Source organism: Vulpes lagopus, chromosome 5 (genome assembly GCF_018345385.1).
Source record: "Vulpes lagopus strain Blue_001 chromosome 5, ASM1834538v1, whole genome shotgun sequence".
NCBI lineage: Eukaryota > Metazoa > Chordata > Mammalia > Carnivora > Canidae > Vulpes > Vulpes lagopus.
Window position 1 is genome coordinate 93,634,451 of NC_054828.1, and position 15,079 is coordinate 93,649,529.

The window sequence follows — 15,079 nt, forward strand, 5'->3', positions numbered from 1 at the left end:
CTCCTGACCTTAATTTCTGCCTCCTCTACAGCTTTAGGATGGAAATAATGCAAAACATGCTTATATTCTAAGCCAAACTCACCAAATTTTAAGTGACTTGCATCATTTTCCTCATTCCTCCCTACTTTATAATATCCAAGGTCCAGCATCACAGGGTGGAGGCTCCCCATGAAAGCAGCCTTTCCTCAACCCACCCCTGTACCTCTTCACCTTCCCTCCCACAATCCCACCACTCTTTTTCGTGTGGGCTAGTAGAGTGCAAAGTACTAGCTGCTATAAACATTAAATCTGTCAGACCAGCTCTTCGCATTTTCTTTTCCTACTTGATTTCCTCTCCACTTGAACCACATGCCTTAAATAATGAAAAATAGCCTCTTCCACTTCTGCTGAAGAATGCAAAGTGGTTTCATAGTACAAATTTTCGATTGTCTGTCCACTGCTAAAAGCCGCTCAATCACATTTTGGTTTTTTTAATTAATTAATTAATTAATTTATTTATTTATTTATTTATAAAGATTTTATTTATTTATTCATGGGAGACACAGAGAAAGAGAGAGAGAGAGAGAGGCAGAGATACAGGCAGAGGGAGAAGCGGGCTCCATGCAGGGAGCCTGACGTGGGACTCGATCCTGGGTCTCCAGGATCAGGCCCTGGGCTGAAGTCGGCACTAAATTGCTGAGCCACCGGGCTGCCCCTATATTTTGGTTTTAAATAGAAATTCGACTATGATAAAACTACCACATAACTAGAGTAAGTTATTCTGTAAGGTTAAAAATCAAAAATACAGGAAGGCATACATTAGTGGTCAAACCATCTTGCAAATAACTCTCAGATTTCAGAGTCAATGTACTCAACACCCTGAGAATTTCACTGGCATTAATTCATGTAAGCTCACATTTAAGTAAAACATTGCACAGTGAGGAATCTTTAAATCTTCACATGACATTCATGACTTGTGAATATAATGGGGGGAGTTCAGGGGATGTGAGATTAAGAGAATGGAACTTGCAAACACTCCCATGTGGTATATAATTCTTATGCCACACACTGTAGGTGGATGAGTGCACACATTTTGTTACTTTGTTTACTGCATTATTTCTAAGAAAAATTACTTAAGGTTAAATTTAGTTCAAATACTCTAGAATTTCTAACTGTAAATTCCATAGCTATAAGACCTACGTCTTGTATACCATGGTATCTCCCATATGGCACAGTGCCTTATGGAGACAGGGTACAAGAAATGTTTCACTGAATTTCAGGGCAAGAGACATGGTCTAAAAAACACACACTTATATCAAGCTAAACGTCATAAGTTCCATCCCTGTTTATCCCACTTAGGAGAAAAACCTACATCAATTTTTGTACATGCACAGATCATAGGTTTCCCTAAAATTCTTACAGAGATTGAACAGAAGTCCAGACCTAAATGCTACTAGCAGTCCTCAAGGCTCTTATCTTAATCTAGTACAAATTCCATACTAACTTTAAAAAACAAACAAAAATAAAATCCAGAAGCAGTAATGTAACACAAATGGGCTGTTTCACAACAGGAGAAAAGAGAGAGCCTAGAGAAAACATACCATAGGCAGAGGTAGGGCAGTGACAGATCAGAGTGTTTTTGTGACATATAACAGACAAGGAATTAACTTGGGCAACATAAGCACCAACAAGGCAGAGACCAAAGTCTAACAGAAAAACTGACAAAGGCCCTGAGCAAGAAACAAAACTACAAACAAATGGCAGACAAATGGCAAATCAACAGATGATGAGCTATCTAACTTAACTAATGTTAAGAAAATGAACATTTTAAATTAAATATTAGGGCAGCAGGAAGGCCTGAGGTTGGACACCAGGAAGAATTTCCAGTCATGAAGGCTGTAGCTGCCACATCTCGGGTCACCTCCGGGGAAGGGTGGTGTTGCCTTCTCTCAGGTTCTTAGAAATCAGCTGGCCTAACCTTGGGACTGTATCCCAGGAGCAACTGAGAGCTACTCTGAGGAATCAGACAGGCCGGGGCTTAAATTTATGCTCTGCTGCTCACCAGCCATTGACAGATCTTTAGATCTCCCTTAACCTCAATCTTCCCATCTGTAATGGAATAATAGCTGCCCACAAGGATTCTGTGGTGTTGGTAAGAGGTGATGCCTATAAATTGAGTAGCAAAGTAGCTGATAAGCTCCCAAAATTGGGTTCAAACCCTATATGAATGCAAAGGTAAACCATTTCCTTAAAAAAGAGAACACATAATTCATATTTTAAAATAAGTTCAACGTTGGGGTGCCTGGGTAGCTTAGTCAGTTAAGTGTCCGATTCTTGATTTCCACTCAGGTCATGATCTCAGGGTTGTGAGATGGAGCCCCACGGTCAGCTCCATGCTGGGTGTGGATCCTGCTTAAAATTCTCTCTCCCTCTCCCTTTCTCCCTCCTGTCTATCTCTCTTTCTCTCTCTAAAAAAAAAAAAAAAAAAAAAAAAAAAATTTAAAGTCCAACAAGAAATGTTTTGTATATGTCCTCATGCATATCCCATGTTTATCTATATACTATCCCTTTTCTACATATAATATGTAGTATATACACATAGACTTGTACATTTTTACCATATGAAACATTTTTACAGGTGCAGCCTCACTGAAAAAAAAAAATGGGATAGTAACACTATGTACGTCATAGGCAATATGAGAATGAAAGGAGTTCCTAATATACAGAGCACATAGAACAATGCCTAGGGTACAGAAAGGGCTATCTCACTATTAGCTATCTATTATCATTATGATTACCAAAGCAGAATGAGAAGCAGGAGCAAAAATGATGGACTCAAGTCCTACTCAAATGAAGCATTCTATCCCATAAGACAGCTAAATATTAAACAAAAAAACCACAAAACTACAAAGTTGCAAACTGTAACAAAGGCTACAAAGGAAAGGGGCAGAGTAATGTAAGAGATACATGCCTTCAAGAAGGATGATAAATTTGTGTCAGTTAGCTGCATGCTGAGTCCTCTTGCCCAAAGAGAGCAACCACATCACTTATGAGATGGCTGTGAGATGACTGACTTGAGGTACCGCCAGAAAGCGTCCACCCAGCTGGGACTCAAACCATAGCCTCATATCACCAGGACCATGGTTCGAACCAATAATCTGAGACTGTTCATGAAAATACTCCTCTTCAACAACAACAACAAAAAATACTCCTCTTCCAATTCATCTCACAAACTGTGTTCTTGTTTATCCATGAATGCACTCATGAATTTAATAAATGGCTATTTATTAATTATGTATATTATATATACCTAATATATATAGGCAATAGAGCGGAGTAACTCAGCAGCCACTTACTCCCAAACCACAACAACCTACTATTCAAATGCAAAATTACATATTCATTTAATATTTACTTACAAATGAAACTCAGCTGGCAAAAATCCATTATTTCCTCAAATCTAAAATACGATTGAAGTACTAATAAGTGCTAGTAAGAAAAAAAAATGCCACCAATTTGTTGTACCTACCATCAATTATAAGACCCATTCCAATTTTAGAAATTACAGTGAAAAAAAAAAAAAGTGGGTCTATAACAACAACTTTCCTGTCCTTTGGTAAAATGAGATTGTTTTCCTATATTTACAGAAATTATATGGACATTCCCCAATTGTTCCTATAGAAGAATGACTTTGAGGGGAGAAAATCAAATTGTTTTCTCATGGCTACACTGATACATTTAGATCAAGACCTTTCTGTATCTCTGAAATAGAGATTTGGTTCTTAGATGCAATAGCAAAAGATACTGGTACCAGAAACACCACTGCTGAGGGTTCTCTTTTCCCAACTACACTTCTAAATGCCTGATTCCAAAAGTGGCCTATACAACTTGGCAAATGCTCAGAAAAGGCAAGTGGCACCTTTGAGCAGGGTAGTCACCTAAACGAAACAAGGCAGCCAAAAATGAAAAAAAAAGAATGAAAATGAAAGGAAGAAACAAAGATCAGAGCTTCAAAAAAGGAGGCTTACAGTGTCACACAGCATGTAACAGTAGAAAGAAGACCTGAGTTCTAATACCCATTCTGATACTGGCCAGGAAACTTTCTGGGTTTATTTCCTCATTTGCCAAACAGATATGAGACTAGCTGGGTTGTAAGGTTTGCTTCCTGGCATTAAAACACCAAAATTCAGAAGCTCAAAAATGCTGGCTCTTGTTCCCTACTTTTTATACAAGACCTAACTAATAGGAATTTCTGGCTTATGTTTTAAATGACTTTACATAGCTTTATATTTCTTGAAAAACTTTACTATCTCAACTTCAAATGTGCTTATAAAATCCTTAAACTTTCTCATGGAAGAAATCTTCCTTATTTTTCATTTCATTTTCTCTCCCTACATCAACCGGATTCTTTCCCTTTTTTCACAAAACTACAAAACTGGTTTTGTTTTTTTGGGTTTGGGGCTCAAAAATTTCTAAACATTCCAACAAGGAGCTCGGAAGACATTTACAAGTGCTTTGGGTTTTTTTTTCTCCCAACTCAAATGAATATTGCAACACTTGTGACCTTTAGCACATGTACCATCAACTGAAACTTAAGAAAACAGAGGAAACAAAATTCCCTAGCGTCTCCAGTTCTATTACTAACCTCAGAGCCTAAATAGTTTGTGACCACCCTTTAAAAAAAAGTTTGTGGGGGTAATACTGTTGTGGCTTTTTCTAGTGGGTATGGAAATGGGCTTAAACGTGTGGCATGAGAAAGAGAAGATCTGGGGGATTTAGAGGTTTTTCTGCATTAAACACTGTAGTCTGTAACCTCTCTAACCCAGGAGAGAACTTGGTTTTAGATCTCAGACTTCACAGATCCTTAATAACAGATTAATCACATGACTAGGATAAATGAAGGCCATTCCACCAAGAAGAGAAAGCTAAACTAGATGATCCTTTAAAGACTCTGGTCCTGAGACTCTCGGAAAAAAGAACGTCCAGTTCTGTGAGAAAAGGATTACTAAATATTACTAAGGGCATATTAAAGATCCTGATTCTTTAGATGCTTCCCTAGACTCTCCTCCTACTAAGACAGACCTATCTCAGGCTAGGGTTTTGCAGAAACTCAGACGAGCAAGACCCCAGGTGAGAATGATATGGCTATAACTAATCCCTTTTTCCCTTCTGCCTACGACACCTTCAACTGTCCTTCCAATTTTACAGTAAGAATCTCCAGGGCAGCCTGGGTGGCTCAGCAGTTTAGCGCAGCCTTCAGCCCAGTGCGGGATCCTGGAGATGCTGGATCCTGGAGACCTGGGATGGAGTCCCACGTCGGGCTCCCTGCATGGAGCCTGCTTCTCCCTCTGCCTGTGTCTCTGCCTCTCTATCTCTGTCTCTTATGAATAAATAAATTAAATCTTAAAAAAAAAAAAAAAAAACTCCAGAAAACTTGACCAAAGTAAACCAAATTTTTCCTACTTGCCAGTTATCCAGCCAGATGTTTGTCCTCATGAGGTCTGGTAATTAAGTGTAGCTATTGAGTGCATACCTATCCTTGCACATTTCTGGAATGAGATCTTCTCAAGAAATGAATTAAGCCTTGTGCCAAAATTTAGGACAAACCGAATTACGAGTAAAGTGTAAGAAAAGAGAAAAGAAGAAAACTAACTTTAGTTGAGTGTATAATACATCCCAGGTGCCTTATATACACTGTTTCAATTATTCTGTATAGTGAACTCAGATTATCCTGTACTTTATCATTTCTAGGATGCACATTTTTTCTCTTCTTCAAAGCTCTTAAATCTGGATGCAACTAACAACTAATGGCGTGCCACGATTTTAATTAGCAATCATTTTCTACTGTCAGTAGTACACAAAATAATGGTGCACGTTACAAGTGACAGCGTCTCAGATTCATTAAAATATTATTTTCATGTAATTGGAAACAGAAATTGAGGAACGGATTAAGAAAAGCGCCCGGGGGTTATTACACAGACTTTAAGGGTCAAGCAAGCCACACTTCAAATGTGATGTGATTGATTCCAAAGTCTCTGCCTAACACAGGAGACTTTGAACATAACAAGAATTTTCAACAGTCAGCGATACTCAAAGACTCGCAACCTTAGGGATTAAGTTTTCAGGAACTGAAATGTTCACACCACCTGGTGGAGACACTGCAAATAGTTGGTTAAGGTACCAGCCAACCCTCCTGGGCTCTGATGACTTTAGGGTGCAGAACCCACCTTTCTGCTAACCCTACAGTCTGCAGAAATAAAGGGAGAGCCTTCCCCTTCCCCCCTCGCCCCCCTCAATTTGCTACTGAGACATTCGTCCTCCTACCTCTCACTCCAGACACTCACTCTCCCAGCTGCTGAGTTAATCCCGCACCGCCTCACCTCCCCCTCCCAAATAGGAAGTCTAGAAGCCGCCCCCATCCGGCCAAACATCACCGCGGGGGGTAGAACGTGCCCCCAGCTCTGCAGGGCTCCCACACCCGAATCCTGCCCCGGCCCCCCTACTTAGGCCGGCGCTCCAGGTCACGTCCCCACCCCACAGATCCAGCAGGGCTCCTTCCAGCCCAGGAGGTCCCCGACTTGGTCCCCGAGAGTGCGGCTCCCAGGCCCCCGCCGAGGTCCCGCCCCGAGGGCCCCAACGCCGCCTGGACCAGGACGGAGGGCCCGGCGGGGCCAGGCACTCTCGGAGGCCTGGAGGAGACAGTCTCGGCCGAACTCACGCAGGAAGGAGCGCGACAGGAGGCGGGCGGCTGCCAGGCCGCTGCTGCCAGAGGCCATGGTCGCGGTAACAGCGGCAGCAGCAAGAGCTGCGGTCATCCACCAATGACACTCCCAGGCCCCCGGGGACTTGGCAGGGACCGAGGCTCGAGGAGGAAATGGGTGGCCAGAGCAGTCGCCTGAATGAATTTCCCGCCGCCGAGGCCTGTTTGCCGAACATCGAGGGTCGCAGGTGCAGGGGGAAAAATAGGTATCTGAACGGAGAAGTGGACAACGACTCGTCTGTTCCCCGGAAACGTGGCTTTGGTCTAACATTAATTACAAAAGCAGCTTAGGCAAAACCCCACAAGACGCCGGTCGGCGCTTAGGCATTGTGGGAAATGTAGTTCGTGGTCCCCCCCCGGTTTGTAGTTTAAGTGGAGGCTGGAGGGAGAGCGGGCGAGCGGGAAAGGATGGGCAAGAGGGTGGGGTGAGCAATGAGAAAACCGTGGTGAGGGGCGAAGAGCGGTGCAGAGCTTTCCGTGTCCCTGAGCCTATCTGCACTTTAATTTAGTTCGGCGGGCAGGTGGACAGGCTGATCCTCCTCGGCCCCCTCCCCCACCGCGAGGGCCTGGAAGACTTACTGGTGGTAACAGTGGGCGTTCGTGCTATTGTCCGCTGACGGTAAGGAAGTCACGAGAAAGACCAGAAGCTGCCTTACTGACATTTAATTTCTTGGAATACGGATCTTTTGGTTAAACACGCTATGACAGAGCCTTTGACTAGCACGGAGTATTCACTAAGTGGATTCACTAAGCGACTGAGCCCTGGGGATCCTGGAGGACTGACGTTCTACATCAAATGTGACGGCTCGCTGTGCAAACAGCCGGTCACTCCTTCCTGTACGAGCTTTAGAAGGAACCTCAGAGTCCCAGAATCAAAGGGTAAACAAAAGATAAAATGATCCATCTCCCTGCCTCCATGTTCTTGAGATTCCTCATCGTTCTCATCAACGGAATCATGATCCTGCTTTACTGGAGTGGTATTTATGATTTACACTGAGCCGTGTGATGTTTGAGTAGGATTACCCGACAGAGATTGCCCAGTATTTTCTCTATGACCCAGATATTGTCAGCACTGAGTTGGACTTAACTACTCACAAATCCCTCCTTCATCTAATGTAGTGTTCTTGCCATCATTTATTTAAATACTATCAGGCGTTTCCACATAAGCCCACTATAGACTCATTTTTTTTTAAGCTTTTATTTATTTATTCATGAGAGACACAGGCAGAGGGAGAAGCAGGCCCCATGCAGGGAGCCCGATGTGGGACTCAATCCAGGGTGTCCAGGACCAGGCCCTGGGCTGAAGGCAGCGTTAAACCGCTGAGCCACCTGGGCTGCCCTGGACTCATTTTCAATTTTTTTTTTTAATTTTTATTTATGATAGTCACAGAGAGAGAGAGAGAGAGAGAGGCAGAGACACAGGCAGAGGGAGAAGCAGACTCCATGCACCAGGAGCCCGACGTGGGATTCGATCCTGGGTCTCCAGATCGCGCCCTGGGCCAAAGGCAGGCGCCAAACCGCTGCGCCACCCAGGGATCCCCTAGACTCATTTTCAATAGCAAAGTTCTTCCTGAGCCTTCCGTGATAATAGTTATATTCTCAGTTTTATTTAATTGGTAAAATGCATGATGACAAGAAAATATAATTCTGGTATGATTTTAATGAATGTTTATTTCCACATGGACAGGGATTTTAGTTTGTTTTGTACACTGATATGTCCCCACCCAGCACAAAAAAAGAGAACTCATTATTTGTTGAGCATTATTTATTGAATTGATAGCTAAGAAATAGCTTATACATTCATTTATTGAATCCACACACAATGTTTGATGAAGCTAAGAGTATTTCAATCACAATAACTACACCTCCACCCTAATTCTATAGCTGATTGGTGGGAAACCAATTACAGTAGATACTAATTATACCACCCATTTTTATATGCAGATTGATTTTTGTAGTCAAACATTCCAATTCTGATGCTGGCATATGTGACCTCTGGGTCTCAGATTTTCTCACTGAGATGGGCATGAAAATCCCTATCTCATAATAATATTGTGAGCAGTTAATGCATTAATATGTAAAGTTCTTTGTACCTTGTAAAGCATTCAGTAAGTGGTAGTTATTATTATTAGAGATAAGAACTTTCTTCTTCACGTTGGCAGAGTAATGCTTTGAAGTTTTTAGTGATATAGGTAACCAGATGTGTAATAGGACATTTCCATTCATATCAAAACTTTGGCTAAAGCCCCAAAGCTGAGGGCAACAGGCCGTAAGTAACTCCACATTCTAGGGAGGACAGCCTAGGACCTAGGCTCCAGATTTTGATAAGAGGGGGAGGTCAAACTTGTCTTTGGATGCTCACACTCGCCCTAACAGTTCAAATAAGCAAAAGACTGGAATTCATTTAGTGAGGGAATTCTGAGTCACGAGTTGTACCCTGAATGTTCCCTTCTCTTATTCCCAGACAAGTTGGTAGCAGAGGGCTCCTAACAAAAAGGACTGGCATTGAATTCAGGCCAAATCCCTGCAGAACAACAGAAATCCTTGAGCCTACTTCAATGCCCTAGAGCAGGTATGGTCAAAGAGCACTCAGGAAACCCGTGTTTGGATGTCAGACCTAAAAATAGAGACTAATGCCTGCTTCCTGCCTGGAGAACTCAAGGCAGGAAGCTGGCTGGAGCAATCCTCGTTTGTAGTCAGGGCATTGTTTAATATGGCAAGATGTGTAATATTCAGGTAAAATTGATTCCAGAAAAGAAAGCTAAGCTTCCCTCTAAGGATCCTCTGCTGGGGCAAGGAACTGTAGCATAAAAGACCATGGAAGGGACAGGAGGGGGATGATGGTGAGGAGTGGTTTACAAGAGGTCAGCCAATGAACACATAACTCATCAGGATACTATGCAGATGAGGACGCCTGGGTGGCTCAGCGGTTGAGCATCTGCCTAAGGCCCAGGGCGTGATCCTGGTCGGCCTCCCTGCATGGAGCCTGCTTCTCCCTCTGCCTGTGTCTCTGCCTCTCTCCCTCTCTCTCTCCCTCTGCCTGTGTCTCTGCCTCTCTCTCTCTCTCTCTCTCTCTCTCATAAATAAATAAAAAAAATCCTAAAAAAAAAAGAATACTATGCAGATGGAATTCCCTAAGCAGGGTATAAAGAGAGGAACCACAGAAAGAGCCAGCATTCCAGAGTGTAAGGACCAGAGAGAACCTCAGACTGCACCATTTAAGAGATTATATCAGAATCTTACCCAATCCCTGCAGGAGCTAAGAACAAGGGAAGTGAAGAGGAGGAGGAGTAAAAGTAGGAGAACAAAAAGAGACCTTGACTCCTTCCCAGCTGCAGGTTGTAGAGCCACAGATCATGCCAGACATCAGAGTAAAGAGCTTTGAATTGGGTATAAGATTGACGCTTTGAATTGGATTGAGTGGTACATAGAGTTATTAATTTTTAGAATAGGGTATTTTTCCCATGAATAAAAATTCAGAAGTTACAAAAATGTATATTGTGCAAAATGGTCCTATTTCCCCACCACCCAGTTCTCCCTGGGTGAAATCAATCTTATCCCATTTCTTGTGTATTGATCCAGATCTCTTTTGAGCATATACAACCATACACATATATCCAACCTCCCCCCTACCCCCGCCATCACCCTTCTATGTTGCCACTGATGTGGAAGGAAAAAGGGACAATTAGGACTTATGAACAAGGCTTGTGGGGCAGTCAGGAGACCAGCGGTCAAGAAGACTAGTGTCCATGCTGACCACCCCAGGGCAGTGTCTTTTTCTGCTTAACCTAACCTGAGGTGGTCTCTGCTCTTTGCAACTAAGAATCTTAACAGGTCTGAGCTAAGTAATGAGGTTCCAGCTATTGGAACAAAGTCTCTCATCTGCATTGATTTTAAGGAAATAAATCAGCTATAGTCACTGATATCCATAATCCGATCAGACCAGAAAAGAGAATCTGACCAAGACTCTGGTGGATTCTCTACTTGATAAAGGAATTTCCTTGATAAAGGAAATACCGTTTATATATATATATATATATATATATATATATATATATATATGAAGAATTATAGTTCTGCATTTTACCCTGATTTTATTTTTTTTAAAGATTTATTTATTTATGATAGACAGAGAGAGAGAGAGAGGCAGAGACACAGGAGGAGGGAGAAGCAGGCCCATGCCGGGAGCCTGACGTGGGGGACTGAATCCCGGGACTCCAGGATCGCGCCCTGGACCAAAAGCAGATGCTAAACCGCTGAGCCACCCAGGGATCCCCTACCCTGATTTTAATAGGAGCCCCCATCCTGCCAGGATTTCTGAACCATCTCCTTTCACCAGAGTCTTGCCTAAATTTGTGGAGTGGTGCTGGGATGAGGTGGATGATTTGGAAGAAGCATTTGATCCTCTGTCCATGCAGGTGGCCCCTCATATGTGCATCTTTCTATCTTGTTGTCAGCTACTGCTATATAATGCCTTCCTCCTACTTGCTATGCTCCTTTTGGTCTGGCTCTATTAGCTATCTCTGGGCTCTTCTTCGGTACATATCCTCCCCTCTTGGTGCTGTGTTGGACCATAGCAAATATCTCTGCTTGCCTAGACACACCATTTAGGAGAATCTTATAACCAGTCTGTTTCTCTCTCTCTCTCTCTCTCTCTCTCTCTCTCTCTCTCTCTCTCTCCCTCTCTCTCCCTCTCTCCCCCCTCCCCTCTCTCTCTCTCTCTCTCTCTCTCTCTCTCTCTTTCCCTTTCTCTCTCTTTCTTGGGGACAACAAATTCTGGGCTATGGACCAAGTTGTCTCCCCCATCCAAATTCATATTTTGAAGTCCTAACTCCCAGTTAGGCTGTATTCAGAGTAGAGAAGTAATTAGGATTGGGGCACCTGGGTGGCTCAGTTGGTTAAGCATCTGCCTTCAGCTTAGGTCGAGATCCAGGGTTCCTGGGATCATCTCACATCAGGGTCCCTGCCTGCTGAGCAAGGAGCCTGCTTCTCCCTCTCGCTCTGTCTGCCACTCCTTCTGCTTGTGTTCTCTCTCTCTCCCCACTCTCCCTGTCAAATAAATAAATAAAATCTTAAAAAAAAAAGTAATTAGGTTAAATTAGGTAAGTTATGGTTAAACACCATTATGAGTGTTTTTATAAAAAGAATAACCAGAGGGTCACCTGGGTGGCTCAGTGGTTGAGCGTCTGCTTTTGGCTCAGGTCATGATCTCGGAGTCCTGGAACCGAGTCCGACATCAGGCTCCCACAGGGAGCCTGCTTCTCCCTCTGCCTATGTCTCTGCCTCTGTGTGTGTGTGTGTGTGTGTGTGTGTGTGTGTGTGTCTCATGAGTAAATAAATAAAATCTTAAAAAAAAAAAAAAAAGAATAACCAGAGAGCTCCCTCTTTCTGCCATGTGAGGACACAATGAGAAGGCAGCCATCTACAAGCCAGCAGAACTCTTACCGGGGATTGAGTTCACCAGCAGCCTGATCTTGGACTTTTAGCCCTTAGAACTGTGAGAAATAAATTGCTATTGTTTAAGCTACCCAGTTATATTTCTTTATGGCAACCTGAATACACTACTACACCCTACTTCATGTATCCCCAACCCTTTCAGTGATTCTTTTGACTATTTACCTCTCTCCACCTCCAAGCAGGCCGACTGGAGGTTAATCAATGCCTAAGTTCTCCTGTTACCTGCTTCTTTCCTAGCCTGGGATCCTTTTCTGGTCTTGAAAACATTAACTCATATTTTTTTACCTAAATCCAAGTTGTCTCTGTCCTTATTAGGAGCTTTGAGGTACACATCCCTCTCCTAGAGCAACAGACTGAGAAGGCAAAAAAGAAACTGGCGGAGGGAAGGAGTAGAAATATCAGGAAGAGGGTCAAAGAATAGATGGAGATACTAGGAGGAAAAGCATCAGTTAGTATTATAGATCACCTTCCTGCTACAGTCTGTATGTGCCAAAGTTTTGTGTATTTTCACCTAGGCAGTCTAACTCTGCTATGTAGAAATGGAACAAAATTTCTAGTGCCTTAGCTCAGGTTGCTATAACAAAATACCACAGACTGGGTAGTTTATAAACAACAGGAATTTATTTTTCACATTTCTGGAAGCAGGAAGTCCAAGACCAGGGTGGCAGCATGGTCAGGTTCTCGTAGGGGCCCTCTTCTGGGCTGTCCTCTTTAGAGTCTCACATAGCAGAAAGAAGGCAAGACAATGCTCTGAGTTCCCTTTTATAAGGACCCTGATCCCATTAATGGGGTTCCACCCTCATGACCTAATTAACCCCCAATGCCTCACCTCCTCCTACCATCACACTGGGGAGTAGGTCTCAACATAGAAATGGCGGTGGGGGTGGAGGTAGAAGGGACAGGCATAAACATTCAGGACATTGCATCTTGGCCTTGTTCTGCCAATTTCTTTGTGGGAAAACAAAACAAAACAAAACTGCCAGCTGCCTTCCAAAGGGAGAAAAGTTGCTTCCTCATCAGTGACACAAGCACACTTGAAGAGAAATGTACTGTAGCCAAGAGAGAGGTTGGGGCCTCTGGGGCTGAGGAGCCAGCCTGAGCCCTCAGGCTCCACTGTAGATGTGACTAATCCCTTCATAAAACAAACAGAATAGGAGCTTGTGTCCTTGGCCTTACGTATGGAAGATGGTACAACACAAATCAGAAACGCTTGACCTAAGACACAGCTTCAGCTTTTGGAAAACTACAAGAAATGAGTCAGAAAGATGAAGCATTATTTTCATCTGAAGTACGGCTTCAAAGAGAGGCAAACTCACACAGCACAATTCTAAGAAAGAACCAACTAACACCACTGGCTGATTTGAACAGAGGCAGGCTCTTTCCCTCTCCCCTTACAGGGGTGGGCAGTGCCACCGTGGCTGTCTTGATGACAAAGAACTTTCTGAAATGTACTTGCAGGGTCCCCCTGAAAGCTTATTATTCTTTTTTGAATGACTGACCCACTCAACACCTGCAAAAGGGAGGTTTCATCTGCATTAGATCCTTACAGGAGAAACAAGAGGTTTGACCTCCCTTTAGAGGAAGTGGCTTCCAAATATAATTTCTTTTCCCCATCCTTAAGCCCTGTTGCAAAACTAGTGCCCTGAATACCCTGTGCAAGAGCATCCTGGGGCCGAGTTCCTGCGGAAGGGAAGGGAAGGGGAGGGGAGGGGAGGGGAGGGGAGGGGAGGGGAGGAAAGGGAAGGGAGGGAAGGGAAGGGAAGGGAAGGGAAGGGAAGGGAAGGGAAGGGAAGGGAAGGGAAGGGAAGGGAAGGGAAGGGAAGGGAAGGGAAGGCAGTAGGGTTGGGAAGAGGGAGAGGTCCAGCTGTGTGCAGGTCCAATGAGTCTTTGCCAATCCCCTTCAGAATTGCTCTGAATTGGGCAAGATGGTCAAACTTCTATACCTCAGCATGGATTGCCACCAAGGTGGGAGCTGCCCTGGGAGGGTTTTTTTGTTTTGTTTTGTTTTTTGTTTTTTTTTTTATGATAGTCACAGAGAGAGAGAGAGAGAGAGAGAGAGGCAGAGACACAGGCAGAGGGAGAAGCAGGCTCCATGCACCGGGAGCCCGACGTGGGATTCGATCCCGGGTCTCCAGGATCGCGCCCTGGGCCAAAGGCAGGCGCCAAACCGCTGCGCCACCCAGGGATCCCCCCTGGGAGGGTTTTGATCAAGGTTGAGGCATCTGTCTGTGTTCAGGAAATTCCTGAAGGGGTTGAGGGAGCTGGGAGAGAGCTGAAGACTCTACCAACAGTAGAGTTGGTGGTGCATCACTGCATCTTCCAGATGCCCCTTCCAGGAGAAAGTCTGATAAGAAAGCAAGAGTCAGTCAGCAAAACCATAAAGAAGACAGCTTGGTTTGAGTGTTCCTCTTTTCCCCTTCTTTTGAAGGCTGATTCCTTTCCTTTTCCCTAGAGATCCAGTGCTCTCCTGCTGCCCAGTGTTGGGTCCGACCATTCTCTCGCTACCTGTAAGAACTTCTACAGACAGTACCTTGTTTCTCAGGGAAATACTGTCTCCTAGGGATTAAATACACTAGGACTTTAGCCTAATTTGATAGTCCCTCCCAAATTACATGTTTGTTGTACATTTTAACAGAGTTGCCAATGTCTTCACACAAATAAGTGATTCATGTTGAGAATTTCTGGAATTATGGCCAGGAAAGCTGTTTTTCCATCTGCCTCTGATCCGTCTAAGATAACTTTCCTCCTTCATCAAGTACATTTTCTAAAAGTTCTCTCTCTCTCTCTCTCTCTCTCTCTCTCTGTGTGTGTGTGTGTGTGTATGTGTGTGTGTGTGTGCGTGTGTTGCTTAACTTTTTTTGTAGCAGCTGAAAATCCAAGATA

At 43.7% G+C, this 15,079-nt stretch overlaps 1 protein-coding gene across 1 annotated transcript in view; it reads right to left on the bottom strand.

Annotated features, from left to right (window-relative positions):
* Positions 1 to 7,025, bottom strand: part of SUCLG1 (succinate-CoA ligase GDP/ADP-forming subunit alpha) — a 32,443-nt gene extending 25,418 nt beyond the window's left edge. The window contains exon 1 of the mRNA XM_041755728.1: positions 6,698 to 7,025. Coding sequence (XP_041611662.1) covers positions 6,698 to 7,010 — 313 coding nt within the window. The 5' untranslated portion in view covers positions 7,011 to 7,025. The remainder of the gene's footprint in view (positions 1 to 6,697) is intronic.
* Between the last annotated feature and the right edge of the window lie 8,054 nt (positions 7,026 to 15,079).